This window comes from Castor canadensis, chromosome 5 (assembly GCF_047511655.1).
Source record: "Castor canadensis chromosome 5, mCasCan1.hap1v2, whole genome shotgun sequence".
NCBI lineage: Eukaryota > Metazoa > Chordata > Mammalia > Rodentia > Castoridae > Castor > Castor canadensis.
In genome coordinates this window covers 82,891,224-82,912,660 of record NC_133390.1, presented here as the reverse complement: position 1 = coordinate 82,912,660, position 21,437 = coordinate 82,891,224, and the positions used below count along the sequence as shown (strand labels likewise).

General features: G+C 41.6%; 1 protein-coding gene across 1 annotated transcript; it reads left to right on the top strand.

The window, feature by feature from the left end:
- Nucleotides 1-15,269: 15,269 nt before the first annotated feature.
- Nucleotides 15,270-21,417, top strand: Rtp1 (receptor transporter protein 1). Its single transcript, XM_020171350.2, has 2 exons — nucleotides 15,270-15,879; nucleotides 17,622-21,417. Exons 1-2 carry the CDS (start codon nucleotides 15,608-15,610, stop codon nucleotides 18,139-18,141), a joined length of 792 nt encoding a protein of 263 aa, XP_020026939.2. The 5' UTR covers nucleotides 15,270-15,607; the 3' UTR covers nucleotides 18,142-21,417.
- The last annotated feature ends 20 nt before the right edge of the window (nucleotides 21,418-21,437 follow it).

Sequence of the window (21,437 nt, the reverse complement as noted above, 5' to 3'; positions counted from 1 at the left end):
ATTATATTTCTCTCTCTCTCTCTCTCTCTCTCTCTCTCTTTCTCTTTGGGAAATACTGAAATCAGGGTCTCACACTTGCTCGGTAAGTGCTCTACCACTTGAGCCATGCCCCAGTCCTTTTTCGTGGGTTTTTGCCCAGGCCAGTCACAGAGATGGCAATCCTTCTATCTCTGCTTTCTGAGTAGTTCAAATTACAGGCATGTGCCACCATACGTGACTTGTTTTTGAGATAGGCTTTTGCTAGCTTTTCACCCAGGCTGGTCTTGAGCCATAATCCTCCTATTTTTGCCTCCTAAGTAGCTGAGATTACAGGTGTGCACCACCACCTACAGTTATTTATACTGCACTTCAAATCTAGATGTTCATTGGTAAGTATACACGAGGCTGTAAGAGGAACATATTTGGACTATTTTATATATATAGGTTGTCATTACAATGATAAGACGATACATGGAGAAATTCTGGCCACAAAGGATTAAAGTAGAAAACCACAGAAACAAAAAGCCAGGAGATCACTGTTTTGAAAGCAAAAGCTTAGGAGAGGACAATGGTGTCTTATTTAATTTGCAAACTTGACAGAGCCATGGAGAACCCAGACAGTTTGTTAAATATTATCTCTGGGTGTGTCTGCAAAGGTGTTTCTAAATGAGATTAGCCTGCAAATCTGTAAACTGAGTTAAGTAGATTGCCCTTCTTGGTATAGATGAGCATAATTTAATCTATCGAAGGTTTAGATAGAATAAAACGGCAAAAGGAGAATTCACTCTCTTGTTTTAATGTTTGAGCTGGGATACTGGTCTTCTCTTGTTCTTAGACTGGGCCTTATACAATTGGTATTCTTATTTCTCTAGCTTTCAGATTTGGAGTGAAATTAAATCACCAACTTTCCTGGTCTCCACTTTGCAGATGGATGATCATAGGACTTCTCAGTCTCTAAAATAACACAAACCCATTCATTATAATAATTAATTAGTTTTGTTTCTTTCTAGAACCCTGACTTCTACAATGATAAAAATGCTATTTACATTTTTACTTTCTGTTATGGAAAGTTTCAGCATACAAAAAGTGGAGAAAATAATATAATATATGCCTATGTACCTGACATTCATCCTCACTAATTGTCAACTCATGGTCAGTGGTGTTTCATTGGTCCACCCTGGTCAGATGCAACAGTGGTCCTGAGACATCTCCAAGACCTCTTGCTTTTCTGAATTCTGTTCTGTACATCTTTGTATTTCCAGGTCATATGGTAGAGAATCAGTCAAAGTAATTGAATAGAAATGTGATCCAGGATTATTCTGGTCTATCATGAAACACACATCTGGTGTCCAGAGCAGTTCTCCCTCACTTGCAAAGGAGAGAACCAAGCTTTCTCAGTGTATGGCTTTTCTTGGAAAGATCATGTTCAGAGAGAGGACAGTTTTTGTGAGGATAGAATTTTCTTCTGCTTGCCTTCTTCATTTTAATGTAGTGAGCAGAAAGTTGTTGATATAATAGAGTGAAGGGACACAATTTTGTTAGTATAGTAGTGAATGGCAGGTATACAATGGGAGATGATCAATATTGGCAGGAAGAAGTTCATTTGCTGATATATTCTCTACTTGGAATGTTGAAGCAAGGGTCCTGAAGAGAAAACAGAAGGGCAGAAGAGACTGAAGAGGAGACAACATAAAGGAACCAGAAAAAGAAGGATAAGTCCGGGCCACTCACCCTCAGTGGACTCTTAGCAAACTGGTGGGAGAACTGATAGAAAAGAAAGGGAAAGTTTTACCCTGTCCTCTGAACTGCACAAGTCTGACATTCAACCACAAGTAAAACTTTTGATAACGTATTGTGACTTCATTTAGGCCACAACATTCCATGATAAAACAAATTGTCGGAGTTGAACAGCTTCATAGATTTCTAAGACCACCCAGAGAAGATAATCTCTGAACTTGAAGAAGATGCATCTCCATAGTAGTGGTTGCCATCAAGAGGAACATTTTTACATCTTCATGTCACAGTACCTAAATGGCTCTGGGTTAGATTTGGTCATTTGGCTGATTGATGTTCACTGGACATGAAACGGGTGAGACAGTAACGGGAGACATAGGTCAGAGGCCCAACTCTGGGGGTTCCAACATTTCAAGTCTGGTCACTTGTCCCAATATGCCAAGTAAAAAGATGAGTAGTGGTAAAGGGCATGGAAAGGAGGTTTATTACATGGTATGGGCACACCACTGGAGAGCAAATCACATTAGCCCATCTTCAGGGAACAGACATGAGCTTTAGGTTAAAATTGAGAAGAACTGGGGCAGGGAGAGAGAGAAATGCATAATTAAGCAGTCCTGAGCAAAGTGTAATATTGTTGATTATTATCTCAGTTCTGGTTCTGCAAGGGGTTCCAGAGAAGTTAGTATCACTGTCATGACTTGAGGGGAACAACCTGGTTCCTAAGAAATGATTACTTCTCCTCCAGGGTACAGCTTCATCATTTTAGGTAACTGTTCTCACTTGGGGGGTGGTCAGACCTGCAACTCTCTGCTGTTCTTTGGGAGTAGTTTTGGTCACTTGTAAACATGTTATCTATCAGTTCTATCGTTCCTGGAATCCAAGGTGACTGGGAGAGACTCAGAGCCAGAGACAGATGAAAAATGGAGGCAGGGATGTCGGGATATTTTTTTCCCTGCTTCTAGTTAACATTTAGTCCCAAGTAAGGAGTTAGTGTGTTTTTAGCAAAAGTAATTTTTATATACCTATTACAAGACCAATTTATCTTTATAGTACATAGTAACCAAGAATTTAGAGGGTTTTTTAATGAATAAATAAATAAAATCACTAATGTTGCTAGACTTGCCCCTTCTTCAGACTAAGATATGAGCTATATTTTATTCTGCATTAAATATTCTGAAAATGGAGAAAATTGTTTTGGGATGATTTGGTAATTTTTTTTTTCAGTATGCCCTTCTTTAACCTCTGGACCACAATATTTTTTCCTTGGTAATAGCTATAGGGCATTTCCTGATAAATGGTCAATCTGAAAGACCATGCACTAAAAAGTAAGTGCAGAAGCATAGAGGACGAGTTCAAGAGGTCCAAGAACAATGAGACTGGAGGAGATCATCTTTTGGGCTGATAAATGGGGTTATGGGGCATAGATATATAACTTTGACAGCGGCCTGGCTGATGGAGAGCACAAAGGCCTCACAAAATTGAACAACAGCTGGGAAGAGAGGCTCAATGGCTATGGTGAAGGGAGTAGGGCAAGGAGAGGAAGGGATTACCATACATCATGGTTGGGCATGCAGGGCTAAGTGGTAGTGGTGGGCTGGGTACCTGTGATGCTTTCCTTTCCTGTTTTCCAAAGGGACCTACCTATTGTCCCTTTCTGGCTATGCTTTGGGATTGGGCTTGATGGATTACTTTAATGTTTGATTAACTTGTCTCTGTGATTCTTAGTTTACTTTTTTTCTCTGCAAAATATTGTTAATTCCTATTGGCATCATAGAATTTGGCATAGTTTTCTCAAGGCACTAAGCTATTTGGAGGGTGAAGAAAGGATCCAGCACCACGATAGAGAGTTTACAAAGAAGGTTACTACTTATTGCTTCCCTGCCTATAGGCACATGACACTACTGCATCAAGAGGCAAGATTACTTTCCATCTCTACATTAAGCTGGCCCTGTGGCTGCTTTGATCAGAATGTGATGGGAATTATGGTCTGGGTTTCTAACTTTAGCCTTAAGAGAATCAGAAACTTCCATTGCCTTCCTCTTGGAATGTCCTTTCTTACAAATCAACCACCATGTCATGAGGAAGCGTAAGCAGCTAAGTGCAGAGGCCCAAATGTAGAAATTCCATAATAGTGAATAAGGCATTGAGAAAGTCCACTAACAGCAGAAGTGTTGCAGAGAAGGAAAGAAAATTCACATTCACAGTAATTGTCTATTCTAGTGAAAAATCCCCTTCCCTGCTCTGATGAAAATAGTTTCATATAATCAACCTGCCACCAGGTGGTTGGCTGACTCCCCGTGGAATCAAGATTGGGGTGTTGATCTCTGCTGTTGGCATTTGGGCACTCAGGAGTGGAGTTAGAAAATACCATATCTACTATTGTGATATTCCATATAGCATTGCTTCTGGCTGGGAAACTCATAGGATTCATTAGTTTTGCCATATAGCCCATAACCCTGAAGCAGCTGACTTGATTTAACTACAAGATGGTCTTTGGAAGACTCAGCTATTCAATCAGCTGGGTGACAGTATCTTGCAAGGCTGGAATAATGTTCTCTAGGATGTGGTATATGCTGGGAATTAGCAACCAAGATACGGTGCTATTTTTCCAGTGCCAAGGCTTAAGGGGGGGAAAAAGAGAGTGGTACTCTCAAAATTAGCCCTAGTGATATACGAGTGACTTTTTTTCTTGTTCCTGCAATTTTGGGCTTGCTGACTTAGAGATAGATCTTAGTTCCCAAGGAAGGAGTGTTTCCACTAGGGATGAAAAATCATGATTCCTTTGAACTTGAAAGCTGAGACTACTATCTGAACTCTTTGTACCATTAAGTCAACAGATCATGGAGAGACTTACTGTTCTGGCTCAGCATGGGTTGGACATTCTGGGAAGGAAGATTCTTTGTTGTGGGACTGTCAGGCATATTTATATTCTAGGTGCCTGGCCAGTGAATGCCAGTAGAAACTTCTAGTCATTGGTCCAGCTCCAAAACACACTCTCCCCAAATGCCACTTTGGGACAGGGAACTGCCTCTGGTTAAGAGTAACTTTTCATTAGTGCATCTGTTTTGTGTGTGTGTGACTGAGGTATGAACTCAGTTCATTTTTTTTTTTGGTGGTACTGAGGTTTGAACTCAAGGCCTCGTGCTTGTTAGACAGGAGCTCTACCACTTGAGCCACATCTCCAGTCCATTAGTACATCATTTTAAGAGTGATTGCTTATTTTTGTAAAATTTTGATAAACAATAGTAGACTACTAAGCTTCACAAAATATTCCATATTGAACCAAATAACAAGAGATGTGGTTTTCTTTCTTTTAATTGCTTTATTTTCGGCCAGTGGCCGGCGCTCATACGGCTTGGGAAGACGCGGACCAGGTGAGCTTCGCGGTACCGCGGTTCCCCCACAGACAAGCCTGGGCCAGAGCAGCATAGCCCCCTGGACAGACTGACCTTCACCCGGGAAAAAAAGAGAAACTGAGTACTAAGCAATAAGAACAGTTAAGACACGCTGGAAAGAGGGTGGGGCGCCCTGAGCGCTGAAGATTGGGGGAAGGGAACCCTTCCCGGGACTGTAAATAAACGAGCCGGGCCGGGCCGGAGAGGCTCTGGCGGGAGCGGGGCGCGCCAGCAACCAGGAGCGGGGACGCTTGTGAGAGGAGGGAAGACCCACTTCCCACGTGAACTGTAAATAAACACGCAGGCCTGACAACGCGGGGCAGTGTCGCCTTTCCCAGTGCTTGGAAAGGGAAAAGCCTGTAGCAGAGGCTCCCCTCCCCCGCACAGGAGAACTCTGAGCAAACAAAGCCTGTGGGACCAGGTGAGTGCTAAGCTCACCCCAGAGATCTGCATAAATAACGCCTCCAGCTACAGGCTGAGAGCAGCAGGCAGGCAAGCCACAGTTGCAGATACCACTCTCAGAACTGCCTCCAGACGCTTTTTTTTCTTTTTCTCCCTACCTTTGATGAGAGAACAACCGAAATACACCTGCAAGCCGAAAAACTTACTGAAACTGTATTGCATTTGAACTGGGGACACTTGGTGGGGCTTTTTTTTTTTTTTTTTTCTTCTGTGTGTGTGCAAGTGTAGTTTTGTTCTACTATATGCATCCCCTTTGATGAGACAACTACAGAACAACATCTGAGGCACCAACTCCAGGACTGGAGATTGAGACGGACATCCAAATTATTAAGACTGAAATTGCATTGCATATAAACTTGGAAGTTTTTTGGTTTTTTTGGGTTTTTTTGTTTTTTTTAATTTTCTATTTTCCATTTTATTTTAATTCATTTTATAAATAGATATTACTTTCATATACTTATTTTTTATTTTTTTTATCTTTGATTTTCAATCCTCTCTCTGTCACTCTATTGTCTGTTCAGCTTACTGTCGATTAGTACACTAACACTCCCTGTTTATACCTTTGAAACTCTCTTGTCTGATACCTTGTTCTGCTTTCTCCCTCTTGTCTGTATATTTGTTTACCCCTTTTCTTTAACTTCTTGCTTTCCATCTCAGCTCACTCTTCCATTCTCAATATTACCATTGTTATTATTACAAGCTAGAAAATACTTAATTACGCACAGTACAGGGACAGTAACAACACCAAGGACAATGACAGGAAGACAGAAAAAACAAGGAAACCAGTTTCCCCACAGCAAAAAATTAGTACAGGAACCAGAGGGGAATGAAGAGAACAGAAACTCAGAGCCAGACTCCAACAAAATGAAGATAAACTATGCCAAAGGACCCAATGAAGCCTACAAGAATAATTTAAAAGAAGACATACTACAAGTACTCAATGAGAATTTTATAGAGATGATACTGGATAGGGTCAACCAAAATGTACAGGAGACACTCAAGAAATTCCAAGACAATAAAAATAGAGAATTTGAAAAAGCAAAAGAAGAAATAAAGGAAACCATAGAAGCACTGTATAAACACCAAAGTGAAAGAGAGAACACAATGAATAAATGGATTAATGAACTCAGGACAAAAATAGGCAACAATAAAGAAGAAAACTGCCAGGATATGGAAAACCTCAGAAAAAAGAACGAAACAGAACTGCAAAACAAAGCGGAAGGCCAATCCAGCAGAATAGAACAAACAGAAGACAGAATCTCAGAACTTGAAGATGAAATGGTAATTAAAGGAAAAACCGAAGAACTATTAATTAAACAACTCAAGACCTGTGAAAAGAAAATGCAAGAACTCACTGACTCCATCAAAAGACCAAACTTGAGAATCATGGGCATCGAAGAAGGAGAAGAGGTGCAAGCGAAGGGAATGCGTAATATATTCAACAAAATAATAACGGAAAATTTCCCAAATCTAGAGAAAGATATTCCCATACAAATGCAAGAGGCCTCCAGGACACCAAACAAACCAGATCAAAACAGAACTACTCCACGACATATCATCATTAAAACAACAAGTTCAGAAACTAAGGAAAGAATATTGAAGGCTGCAAGAGAGAAAAAACAAGTAACATACAAAGGTAAACCCATCAAAATCACAGCAGACTTCTCAACAGAAACATTAAAAGCAAGAAGAGCGTGGGGTGAGATCTTCCGGGCACTGAATGAAAATAACTTCAACCCCAGGATACTCTACCCAGCAAAGCTATCATTCAAAATAGATGGAGCAATAAAAGTCTTCCATGATAAGCAGAAACTAAAACAATATGTGACCACAAAGCCACCATTACAAAAGATTCTGCAAGGGATCCTGCACACAGAAAGTGACACCCAACTTAACCATGAAAAGGCAGGCAGCACCAAACCACAGGATAAGAAAAAGCAAGACAGTAGAGAGTAACATCAAGTTAGGTACACACAATCAAACCTTCAAACAACTAAGATAACTAAATGGCAGGAATCACCACATACCTATCAGTACTAACACTTAATGTTAATGGACTTAATTCACCCATCAAAAGACACCGTTTGACAAAATGGATTAAAAAAGAAGATCCAACAATTTGTTGCTTACAGGAGACTCATCTCACTGACAGAAATAAGCATATGCTTAGGATGAAAGGCTGGAAGAAGATTTACCAAGCCAATGGCCCCCGAAAACAAGCAGGAGTAGCAATACTTATCTCTGACAAAGTAGACTTCAAACCTACATTGATCAAACGAGATAAAGAAGGACATTCCATACTAATAAAAGGGGAAATAGACCAAAAGGAAATAATAATCATCAATCTGTACGCACCCAATGTCAACGCACCCAATTTCATCAAACATACCCTGAAAGACCTAAAAGCATATATAAACGCCAACACAGTGGTTGTGGGAGACTTTAACACTCCATTATCATCAATAGATAGGTCATCCAAACAAAAACTCAATAAAGAAATCCAAGATCTAAAATATGCAATAGATCAAGTGGACCTAGTAGATGTCTACAGAACATTTCATCCAACCTCTACACAATATACATTCTTCTCAGCAGCCCATGGAACCTTCTCCAAAATAGATCATATCCTAGGGCACAAAGCAAGCCTCAGCAAATATAAGAAAATAGAAATAATACCATGCATACTATCTGACCACAATGCAGTAAAAGTAGAACTCAACAACAAAAGTAAAGACAAAAAACATGCAAACAGCTGGAAACTAAATAACTCATTACTTAATGAAGAATGGATCATCGATGCAATAAAAGAGGAAATTAAAAAGTTCCTAGAAGTCAATGAAAATGAAAACACAACCTACCAGAACCTATGGGACACAGCTAAGGCAGTCTTGAGAGGAAAGTTTATAGCCATGAGTGCATATATTAAAAAGATTGAAAGATCCCAAATCAATGACCTAATGATACATCTCAAACTCCTAGAAAAACAAGAACAAGCAAATCCCAAAACAAATAGAAGGAGAGAAATAATAAAAATAAGAGCTGAAATCAACGAAATAGAAACCAAAAAAACCATACAAAGAATTAATGAAACAAAAAGTTGGTTCTTTGAAAAAATAAACAAGATCGATAGACCCCTGGCAAACCTGACTAAAATGAGGAGAGAAAAAACCCAAATTAGTAGAATCAGGAATGCAAAAGGGGAGATAACAACAAACACCATGGAAGTCCAGGAAATCATCAGAGACTACTTTGAGAACCTATATTCAAATAAATTTGAAAATCTAAAAGAAATGGACAGATTTCTAGATACATATGATCATCCAAAACTGAACCAAGAGGAAATTAATCACCTGAATAGACCTATAACACAAAATGAAATTGAAGCAGCAATCAAGAGTCTCCCCAAAAAGAAAAGTCCAGGACCTGATGGATTCTCTGCTGAATTCTATCAGACCTTTAAAGAAGAACTGATACCAACCCTCCTTAAACTGTTCCATGAAATAGAAAGGGAAGGAAAACTGCCAAACACATTTTATGAAGCCACTATTACACTTATCCCAAAACCAGGCAAAGACACCTCCAAAAAGGAGAACTATAGGCCAATCTCCTTAATGAACATTGATGCAAAAATCCTCAACAAAATAATGGCAAATCGAATTCAGCAACACATCAAAAAGATTATTCACCACGACCAGGTAGGCTTCATCCCAGGGATGCAGGGGTGGTTCAACATACGAAAATCAATAAACGTAATAAACCACATTAACAGAAGCAAAGACAAAAACCACTTGATCATCTCAATAGATGCAGAAAAAGCCTTTGATAAGATCCAACATCATTTCATGATAAAAGCTCTAAGAAAACTAGGAATAGAAGGAAAGTTCCTCAACATTATAAAAGCTATATATGACAAACCTACAGCCAGCATTATACTTAACGGAGAAAAATTAAAACCATTCCCTCTAAAATCAGGAACCAGACAAGGATGCCCACTATCTCCACTCCTATTCAACATAGTCCTGGAATTCCTAGCCAGAGCAATTAGGCAAGAAGAAGGAATAAAAGGAATACAAATAGGTAAAGAAACTGTCAAAATATCCCTATTTGCAGACGACATGATCCTATACCTTAAAGACCCAAAAAACTCTACTCAGAAGCTTCTAGACATCATCAATAGCTATAGCAAGGTAGCAGGATATAAAATCAACATAGAAAAATCATTAGCATTTCTATACACTAACAATGAGCAAACGGAAAAAGAATGTATGAAAACAATTCCATTTACAATAGCCTCAAAAAAAATCAAATACCTAGGTGTAAACCTAACAAAAGATGTGAAAGACCTCTACAAGGAAAACTATACACTTCTGAAGAAAGAGATTGAGGAAGACTATAGAAAGTGGAGAGATCTCCCATGCTCATGGATTGGTAGAATCAACATAGTAAAAATGTCTATACTCCCAAAAGTAATCTACATGTTTAATGCAATTCCCATCAAAATTCCAATGACATTCATCAAAGAGATTGAAAAATCTACTGTTAAATTTATATGGAAACACAAGAGGCCACGAATAGCCAAGGCAATACTCAGTCAAAAGAACAATGCAGGAGGTATCACAATACCTGACTTCAAACTATATTACAAAGCAATAATAATAAAAACAGCATGGTACTGGCACAAAAACAGACATGAAGACCAGTGGAACAGAATAGAGGATCCAGATATGAAGCCACACAACTATAAGCAACTTATCTTTGACAAAGGAGCTAAAAATATACGATGGAGAAATAGCAGCCTCTTCAACAAAAACTGCTGGGAAAACTGGTTAGCAGTCTGCAAAAAACTGAAACTAGATCCATGTATATCACCCTATACCAAGATTAACTCAAAATGGATCAAGGATCTTAATATCAGACCCCAAACTCTTAAGTTGATACAAGAAAGAGTAGGAAATACTCTGGAGTTAGTAGGTATAGGTAAGAACTTTCTCAATGAAACCCCAGCAGCACAGCAACTAAGAGATAGCATAGATAAATGGGACCTCATAAAACTAAAAAGCTTCTGTTCATCAAAAGAAATGGTCTCTAAACTGAAGAGAACACCCACAGATTGGGAGAAAATATTTGCCAACTATACATCAGACAAAGGACTGATAACCAGAATATACAGGGAACTTAAAAAACTAAATTCTCCCAAAACTAATGAACCAATAAAGAAATGGGCAGGTGAACTAAACAGAACTTTCTCAAAAGAAGAAATTCAAATGGCCAGAAAACACATGAAAAAATGCTCACCATCTCTAGCAATAAAGGAAATGCAAATTAAAACCACACTAAGATTCCACCTCACCCCTGTTAGAATAGCCATCATCAGCAACACCACCAACAACAGGTGTTGGCGAGGATGCGGGGAAAAAGGAACCCTCTTACACTGTTGGTGGGAATGTAGACTAGTACAACCACTCTGGAAAAAAATTTGGAGGCTACTTAAAAAGCAGGACATCGATCTACCATTTGATCCAGCAATACCACTCTTGGGGATATACCCAAAAGACTGTTACTCCAGAGGCACCTGCACATCCATGTTTATTGCGGCACTATTCACAATAGCCAAGTTATGGAAACAGCCAAGATGCCCCACCACTGACGAATGGATTAAGAAAATGTGGTATCTATACACAATGGAATTTTATGCAGCCATGAAGAAGAACGAAATGTTATCATTCGCTGGTAAATGGATGGAATTGGAGAACATCATTCTGAGTGAGGTTAGCCTGGCTCAAAAGACCAAAAATCGTATGTTCTCCCTCATATGTGGACATTAGATCAAGGGCAAACACAACAAGGGGATTGGACTTTGAGCACATGATAAAAGCGAGAGCACACAAGGGAGGGGTGAGGATAGGTAAGACACCTAAAAAACTAGCTAGCATTTGTTGCCCTTAATGCAGAGAAACTAAAGCAGATACCTTAAAGCAACTGAGGCCAATAGGAAAAGGAGACCAGGAACTAGAGAAAAGGTGAGATCAAAAAGAATTAACCTAGAAGGTAACACCCACGCACAGGAAATCAATGTGAGTCAATGCCCTGTATAGCTATCCTTATCTCAACCAGCAAAACCTCTTGATCCTTCCTATTATTTCTTATACTCTCTCTACAACAAAATTAGAGATAAGGGCAAAATAGTTTCTGCTGGGTATTGAGGGGGGGAGCGGGAGGGGGTGGAGTGGGTGGTAAGGGAGGGGGTGGGGGCAGGGGGGAGAAAGAAACCAAGCCTTGTATGCACATATGAATAATAAAAGAAAAATGAAAAAAAAATTGCTTTATTTTCTAGTAGGAGATTAGTTTTAAGTTATTTTATGCATTTAAAATACCACATACTTTAAGAAATTGACCAGGGTGAGGCCAGTAACCTTAAAGATGTCTAGATTAGCAATTTCTAAATTTGGATTCTATGACATCAGAGAACAAATAGCAATAGCATAATGCTCTTTTAACTTGGTCGAAAAAATTTTTTATTAGAGAAAACACTCTGCTATATAGAAGGATGTATTATATTGGTCTCTGCATAGCAAGCTGAGATTCTAAATTAAACTTAATTTGTGCCAATGGGGATTGCATCAGCTGGCTAAATGCATACACACACACACACACACACACACACACACATACACACACACACAACTTTGGTGATTCTTACTTTCTGTCTTGGTGTTTTTCATCATAGTGTTTATTGTAGCAACAATGGCAACATAGTTCTAGAGGATTCATTCTGGGTGTTGGATAATAATTTTTGTTATAAATTCTTCTCAGCTTCAGGTATTTTCTGGGATGGTTCCCATTTTGCATTCTCATCCTGATGGGTGATGCCACCTGAGATATCTCTTGTCACACCTCTGAGGCCAGTTAAGTCAGCTGTATTTATCTGAGGGCTGATTGCCTTAATTAAAGAGCAAGAATACTGACTTGAAGGCTTAAAAGTTTAAGTATCCCAAAGAACTTAGGAGGTATTATGCATAGTAGTTCTAGATTTAATTTCTGTCCATCTTACTGTTACCAGTACAAATTCAGTGGAGTGCCACCTCCTCAAAGCAATTATGTAGCAGGCCCCAGGGAAAACTACCTGGATACCTCCTCAGAAGCTTTCCTACTTTGCCCAGTAGCTTGCATCCTATCTCCTGTCCTCCAAGGATTCAGGTTTCTAAGTGTAAAGCTCTTTGAAACCCAGCTATAGTTGGGTTGGGAGGGGGGGGTGAAACCTCAGAGTTGTCATCTGTTCTAATTCTTCATTGAACACCTGCACAAGCCAAGGTCAAGAGAAGGGAAGTGACTTGCCCAAGGTCACAAAGTCAGTCAATGGAAGAGCTGAGATGTATGTTTGTATCTGCTGACTCCCAGTGTAGTGCTCTTTCCACTGAGCTAAGCACAGGCATCAAATGATTACAATCTCATAGGGTTGGCCTACCTAGAGATGATTTCCTGTACTGTATTTTCTTTGGTAAGATTTCAAGTTAAACCTCTCCTTCAGCTCAAAATATTTACCCTGAGCATCAGGGGTTTGTGGATGCTGTTGCTTCCTTAAATTCAGTGATGGGGGGCAGAATCCCCAGTAGTAACAGGAAGCCTGAAGGATCATCTGCGACTCTTTCTTCTTCCTAGGCAGCTGTGGTCTCAGTATGGTCTAGTGAACCATATGCTGACAGAGTCTCTAATTCTTGGCGTTGGAATAGTCACATCGAAGGATAAGGAGGGAGAAATACATGTTTAGTTAGCAGATAGTCTGTTCTAGCTTCCAAGCTGGACAGCATAATGGTTTAAGCAGGGGTTTTGGGGACAGTCATATGAGTTCATATCCCAGTTTGTCTAGTTATTAACTGTTGTCTCCTGGGCAAGTTATTTAAGTTCTCTGTTCTAGCTCACATATCTGTAACAATGGAGCTGCTGTTGATATTTCTAATCTATAAGGAATTGGGATGAAATAAATTAACACATCTAAAATACCTAGGACAGATAATGCCAATTACTTAGCAAGTGCTATTACCATGCAAATTAAAAACATACTCACAAAAAATATCCACATATGTTTTCCTGGAATCAAAGAATGCACATTATATACATTAGAATAGCTACCTATAGGATGTAAAGGAATTAAAAACAAAACAAAACAAAACAGAAACCTAGGCAAATGATTCCAGAGCCTGTGCATTTAATTACTACAGACATGGTTTCTTTATTATCCCATTGCCAGGATAAATCAAATGAGGTTAAAATAGTGTAAATCAAGGCACTATTTGTGATATGGCAGGAGGAGCACTTGGAACATGGTCTCTGCTTACAGAGAGGAAATTGGATTTTTAGCTGCTTCTTTTTTCCTCCCAAACTTCAGGATCTACAGGCTGTCGGTAATTCACACTGTTTGAAGATCCTGCCCAGATTCTGTTAACTGCTGCAAGCTTTTGCTAAGTAGAGTCAAGAGATAGATGTGTTTTTGGACTGCAAGAAGCATTGTCTGACCTTGGAGTGCAGGTTCATAAGCTTCATCAATAAGATCTAGACACATCAGTGGCAAGAGTTCAATTATAAGAAATTAAAATAAAACTTTAATGTCCCCAAAGGCAGGATTGACCATATAAATTGTGCCAATCTATATAACAGAATATAGGTAACATAGGAAATACTACTAGAGAATTATATTAATTACTTAAAATGCTATTCATGATATATTGTCATTTTAAAAATATGTCACTGGAACACCTGGATAACTCAGTTGGTAGAACATGAGACTCTGAAAAATATGTCACAATATAGGGGACTACGTATGGTGGCATACACTTGTAATCCCATCTACTCAGGAGGTGGAAAGAGGAGGATCACAGCTCAAAGTTAGCCTAGGCAAAAGCATGAGACCCTATCAAAAACAAACTAAAGCAGAAAGAGCTGGATGCTCAGCTTAAGTGGTAGAGCACTAGGCAAAAGGCCCTGAGTTCAATTCCTAGTACTGCCCCCCAGAAGGTCACAGTACAGTGTGTAGAATGTGTGCACATAGACACATACACATGCATATGCATGTACAGAAGAATGGCAGGCAGGGTGTGTATAGCATATTAACATTGAAACATAGTATTATGGAAGAGTCTTAACTTTGTTTTATTTCACCTATATTTTATAATTTTCTATAATAAGGCCACATGAATTTTTAAAGAACAAATAATTAAAATTTTCAGGTACCTGTGAACAGTACTCTTCCTTACTCTTCTATAATCAGCTTGGAAATCATCTTGTCTGTTCCTGCTTGGCGGATGCAGTGGTTTCCACCTTTGTGCACAGGTAGCTGTTGTAGTGCGTGACCTTTACTGCATGGATCCCACTGTGTTATGGTTATTGGGTACATTTCTAGTTACAAGCACCTGGCATACAGCCTGCCACACGAGCATGCTTGAAATAAATAAATGAATGAAGTAGGATGGGGTTGACAGCAAAGGTTTGGATAGGAGCTCTTGCCATATTTAGACTGAGTCCCAGGTTCCTGCTTTGTAAAGTGGCAATAGTCACTATGGTTTAAGAGACCTTGGGTTATGTTTTTTTACATGGCAATGTGTCTGTCACAAGATGGATATGAGTACACAGACAGAGTATTATTATTGCTCTATCTATTAACAAGTCTACATCTTCCCACTCCTTGTTTCTCCATAGTTCCCTGAGGCATCATGGTTACCATAGCAGCCAGATACTGATGATGTCTCCAGGGGGCAGCAGGTGAAACTGAGCCAGCTCTCAAGTCCTCACTTCATGCCTCTTGCAGGCCAGGATGAGATGGTCTGAAGCTTAGCCTGTTTTCAGGACCCACCATCCTGTCCTGGACCATTTAGACCCACCAACCTTACTTCCACAGCCTCAGTTCAGGGCCTTGAAACTCCCTTTCCAAGACTCCCTCTTCTCCAAGCTCTGTCTCCTGGCACCCTGCCTGGTTGCCTTGGAAACAGGTTCCACTGCGGACAAAGGAGGGAGCTGGGTCCTGCTTCCTCCTGGTCCTGTCGATGAGGATTTTTAGACCGTGGAGACTACGCTGCCCTGCCCTGCATCTGCCCTCATTCCCTGTGTTCTCACTAAAGTGGAGTTTGCCCTCCCTCACCACTAACGAGGACATGTGTAAAAGTGTGACCACAGGTGAATGGAAGAAAGTCTTCTATGAGAAGATGGAAGAGGCGAAGCCAGCTGACAGCTGGGACCTCATCATAGACCCCAACCTCAAGCACAATGTATTGGCCCCTGGCTGGAAACAGTACCTGGAACTGCATGCCTCAGGAAGGTGAGTAGCTCAGGGGTAGGGGACCTGCCTGCAGCCCCTGAGTCCCTAGCCGTGGGGCACCTGTTAAGGAGAGACAAGGACACAGAACCCAAGTGCTTAGCTTCAATCTTGCTGTTAAGTTGATGTAGACTAGGAGGCAGAGTCCATGACAGAGAGCTGGGACACATGAGCTTTATTCCAGCTCTTCTACTGATCACCTGTGTAACATTTCTTTTGGTAGTCTCCCCATCTAGAAAATAAAGAGGTAGAATATACCAATTAGTCTTAAGCTATGACATAGTGCATATTTCCAGAGTTTAATAATCTGAAAAATAGTTGTAAACCAAGAGAAGGGGGTTTGTGATCCATTGGAGGTCAAGAGGCCTGCACCCTGGTCCTGGGGTAGTTCAGTTTACACCTATTTCAGCTTGATTTGATTTAAAATATTTAACACACAAGGTATGCTAGAAACTGGCTCTACTGTTAGCTCCATGGCTCTTGAACAATTCAGTTTCCTTCTTGGACCTTGCTTTCCCCATTTACAAAATGAAGAATTAGCCTGGTTCTTTGCCTTGTGGTCCAGAGAGCATCATCACCACCAACATCATCATCATCTAGACTCTTGGGCCCCATTCTAACCGGAATCAGAATCTGAATTTTTGGAAGGTTCCAGGTGATTTATGTGTACAATAATATCTGAGACAACCTTCTAGCATCCTTGTCTAGGGATTTACAGTATCAAGACTTACCTTTGGGATGTGAGATGGGGAGGTTAGGAGGTGCCGTGTTGGGGTTAGAAGCAAGGCCTGCCTGCTTGGCTTGGTTAGATCAACTCATTTCTATTCAATCAAATTCAAAAAACATTACTGGGCACCTGTAATGTGTTTGGCACTGGCTCTGCCAGTGAATGTACATGGGTGGCTCTCTTTTTCTGTCTCAAAGGATTAGGAACTGACATTTTAAAAATCCAAGTTCTATGGTCTTGTGTGAGAGGGGGAAAACAGTCTCCATAGGATGTGAATAAACGAGGAAAGATGAAAATGAAAGTATGAAGCTCCTAAATCAGACACCAGGAGGGGATGCCATTTGCTGGAGGGACCCTGGATGTCTTGTGGGGCTGAGTGGGCTTGTGGTTCTCTGGTACCTGGCTGGTGACCTGTGATACCCAGCTGGCCTCAGTCAGCCTGAAAAACCTTGGGTGTTGGGGGGTTACACAGACTGCTCCACTTCCAGACTTTGGGATGCATTAACTCTGGTTCTGACCTGGAGACTGATTGGTGACGATGGGACCCTTTTCTCCTGATTTGAGTCACAGTGTTGGCAGATAGGAAGGTACGGACAGATTGTGTGTTTCTTAGTTAGTGAGGGCCAGCTCCACTATCAGGCTCCCAGGTGATCTGGGCAGAAAGGATTCATCTACTGCATTGAGTACATTTTTTAGATGAGGAATGATGCCCAGACAGAAAGGCCCAGGAGCACTGCCTGAAGAAACTGGGCTGGAGGGATCCGAGGCCTCTGGAAAGTACCAGGGAGGCAAAGCACTGCTAGACGCCAGGTCGAATCCCAACGAGCCTGCTATAGTCCCAGGGGTACTTGCAAGGAGGCAGGCTGAGCGATCTCCCTGGAAAACCTAATAAACCCATGGGACTGTCAACTTACTACCCCCATCTGCATGCTCTGTTGGCACTCTATGAGCCCCCTGTTCCTGGACCTATTTTCACCACCTCCACATGGTTCTCTCTTTCCCCTTCCACACTCGGCAGGTTCCACTGTTCCTGGTGCTGGCATACCTGGCAGTCGCCCCACGTGGTCATTCTCTTCCACATGTACCTGGACCGCGCCCAGCGTGCGGGCTCGGTGCGCATGCGCGTCTTCAAGCAGCTGTGCTATGAATGCGGCACTGCGCATCTGGACGAGTCGAGCATGCTGGAGGAGAACATCGAGAGCCTGGTGGACAACCTCATCACCAGCCTGCGCGAGCAGTGCTATGGCGAGCGTGGTGGACAGTACCGCATCCACGTTGCCAGCCGCCAGGACAACCGGCGACACCGTGGCGAATTCTGCGAGGCCTGCCAGGAGGGTATCGTGCACTGGAAGCCCAGCGAGAAGCTGCTGGAGGAGGAGGCGACGACCTACACCTTCTCCAGGGCTCCCAGCCCCACCAAGCCGCAGGCTGAGGGTGGCTCAGGCTGCAACTTCTGCTCCATCCCTTGGTGCTTGTTTTGGGCTACTGTCCTGCTGTTGATCATCTACCTACAGTTCTCCTTCCGTAGCTCCTTCTAAGATTCCCTTGGAGGGCCTGAGGCTTGGGGGCAAGGAGGACAGGGGAGATTAAGTTCTAGCACTGATGCTGTCACTGACTTAGTGGGGACCCTGGACAATTTATCCAGTTTTTCCATCTATAAAATTTAGGGTCTGTGTTTTCAAAGGAAAGTCTAGGGCTGCAAAGTTCTGGTAGGTGCCTCAGGGACTTTTGGATTTGGAAGGTAGACTGAGTGAGTGTGTTTCTGACTTCTCCTCCAACAGCCTATCCCCAACTCGTACCTCCTCCTCTTGCTTCAATCAGAACAGTGCTACCTTAGATGGAGTTCCATGTAAGATTTTTTTAAAATGAAAAAAGGTTTAACAACTTTAAAAACAAGTTTGAAAATTATAGGACTAGGTGATCTCAAAAACTTTTCCAAAGCAGTGAACTTGACCTTGCTCTTATTAGTCTTCCACCCTTACCACTCATTATTTCCACATGTTCTAACTGCAGCTTAAATTAACCTCTGCCTGCTGCATGGCCTCACTCATGCATCCAGAAGAGGTTTCCCTCGAAGGGAGAGAGATGGAGGCACCAGGTTTTCTGTTCCTTCTAGGGTTATGGAGTCCCTTGTTTGATTCCCAGATTCCTAGCTTCCTGCTTCTCTCCATGTAGGCAGATCCTGGAGTTGGCCTGGACTGAAAGATGGTGGCTTGGGTATAGTCCTACAGAGTGGGCTTCCCACTCAATGCATATGAACTGGCACAGAATTTATGGGAGGTTTAAAAGACAGAATTTTAGAAGCAAAGCACAAAGTCCCTGGGAAACACATATAACTGCCCATTATAAGGGAGGGTTTTCAGAGTTCAAATTCTCAGCAGTGCTAATTGCCAGAACATAGGGGGCAGGGGTCTGGCCTCCTGGTGTTTTGCTGAAACTACAGTTGACTGGCTTTTCCACAATGACTATGCATAAGACCTCTTGCCAGATATCAGCTATCCTCCTAGGCTACAGGAATGAGGTACCTTCAGCAAGAAAGGGGACCAGTAAAGATGTGAAGTGATTTGTCCATTAGAGAAGTGCTTAGACTCTTGCATCACTTTAAAATGGGATGTAATATGGTTTGGAGTGACAGGAGAGGAGACTTCCTGTAAGGGTGTTGGTGGGAAGAAGCAGAAAGCAGGAAGTGGGATGCCACCCCAAACTTTTGAGAGTTCTGGTCTACCCCACCTCTCTTAATAGCCTGACTCCCTCCCCTCATCCCCCCCACTACTTTCCTCTCTAGTAGAAAGTCACCATCATCTTTAGTGGTGGAAAGACAAGGGACATTAGCACAAAGATGGGATACCTAAGCAAATGTGGGATATCTTCAGTCAGCCTTTGATGTCATTAATGCATGCTTCAGATTCCTCACACTGTCTCGGATCTATAATAGGCCATTGGCTCTCCTTTCATCTCCCTTCTCCTGTTCCTGGGCCCCCACATATGGTTTCAACTAGCTCCCATTCTGGGTTAATCCTGTCCATAGTTGAGAGGAATGCAGGAGATCAGCATGAGGTAAATCTTACTCCTACCCCTGCTCTAATACTAGTAACCAGCAGTAACTTCCTTCACTCCATTCGCACAGTATTCATCTCCTGTTCCAGTCCACATATCCTGAGCACCTCCTCTTTAGCAAGCCCTGATTTAGGTTCTGGATACAGTGGGCACCCAGGGGCAGTCTTGTCTTTCAGAAATCTCTGCTTACCACAGCTCTGATTCTCAGCCCTGATTACTTTAGAAATCCTGGGAAGCTTTTAAAGAACTGTCAGTGCTCAGCCTCTTCTCCACACCAATGGAGTCACAATTTCTGGGAGTGGGGCCTAGGTATCTGACTTACAGTAGAGCTCCCAGGCCATCCACCTGTACTGTTAGGATAATGTCTCCTAACCAGGTTGGGTTTCCTTTTGCAACCAGTTTTGTAAATGCTGAGCCTTGAGATCTTCCTTGATGACCTGAACCCGGATTCTCTAGGACTATGGCTTTTTTTCCCTCTTTTCAGTTACCTTACTCCCTCTCCACCCTGTGCCCCAGGAATTTGACCCTTCCTCTCCCACGCCCCCATGCCTGCAGATTTGCTGCTATAATGATCTTTTTCTGCTCCTAGAGTCTCCATTACTGAGTTCTGCCACCTTTGCTGTTGTAGTTACAAACTCTGTTGTAATTACTCTCCTATAGTTATACTCCCTGCTAGAATGTAAGCTCCAAGAAGCACAGACTCTATGTTCCGTGTATTTTATGCACTTCTATTGAGCACATAACAAATGCTCAGTAAAAATTTGTTGAATGAGTAAATGAACAAATGAGCTAGGCTGTCTCCAGCAAGATCCTTATCCCCCAGATAATAGTTGGACTCTTTTTTCACTTCACCACTTATTTTTCCTAGATCCTGTACTCATATATACTAAATAAAGTATTTAAGTCAAAACATTTGGGAGGACAGAGTTTGTTAGTTTCAGATGGTAGCATGGGGTTATACACTTGGGTATAGGGAGCTGTGGGTTCTGCTTTATTTTTGGACTGATTCCCCTGTGAATGAATTTGAGCTGCTCTTTTCTCTCTGGGTCTCAAGTGCTCTGTTTTAGGTTTAAAACTTCCTGCTGTCCTTCCTAGTACCATCCTATACTAGCCCATTGCTTTTATATACTTCCCAATGACAAGTTATCTAGACTCTTTTTGAACACCCCAGTGGCAGGGGGATCTATCTTTTATAGCTCTGCCTTTTAAAGAAGATCTTTTAAAACTTCTCCAAGAAGATTTGTATTTTTTTTATTTTCCAGTTTAGTTCTCACAAGAGGAATCCCATAAGGGAGAGCTATATCTGTTTTCCAGCACTGCAATTGGAGCAACCCTTTTACCTAGGTCAGGTCCTGCCATTCTTCTGCTTTTTTTGCTGCTCTGTAAAAGCCATGAGGCTAACCATGGCATGGCTTCATCCATTTTGCTGACACCCTTCAACCTTCTCCCCCATCACTTTTGCAGCACCACTGGCTTCTTACTGTTCCCAGATGTCCTAGGCAAACTTCTGTCTTGGTCCTTTTTTTTTCTTGTTCCCTCTACCTGGATTGGTTTTTTTCCTCCGGAAATTCACCTGGCTCACCATCTGACCTCCTTCAACTCTTTGCTCAAGTCTCATCCTCCTCCAGGCTTACTCTGACAAGCTATTTCATGTTGCACCCTAACCCTACCCCACCCCACCCCACCCTTCTGTTCCTAATCATCCTTGCCTCTACTTTGGCCTGTGTCCCTAGAAAGTAGAAGAAGAGACAAAGGCTTATGCATTGGTACTTTATGG

Excerpts from the sequence above, each read along its gene's own strand:
- Rtp1 (XM_020171350.2), top strand. The coding sequence starts at position 15,608 with ATGAGGATTTTTAGACCGTGGAGACTACGCTGCCCTGCCCTGCATCTG. Across the intron at positions 15,880-17,621 it reads GAACTGCATGCCTCAGGAAG|GTTCCACTGTTCCTGGTGCT; the intron begins GTGAGTAGCTCA and ends CACACTCGGCAG.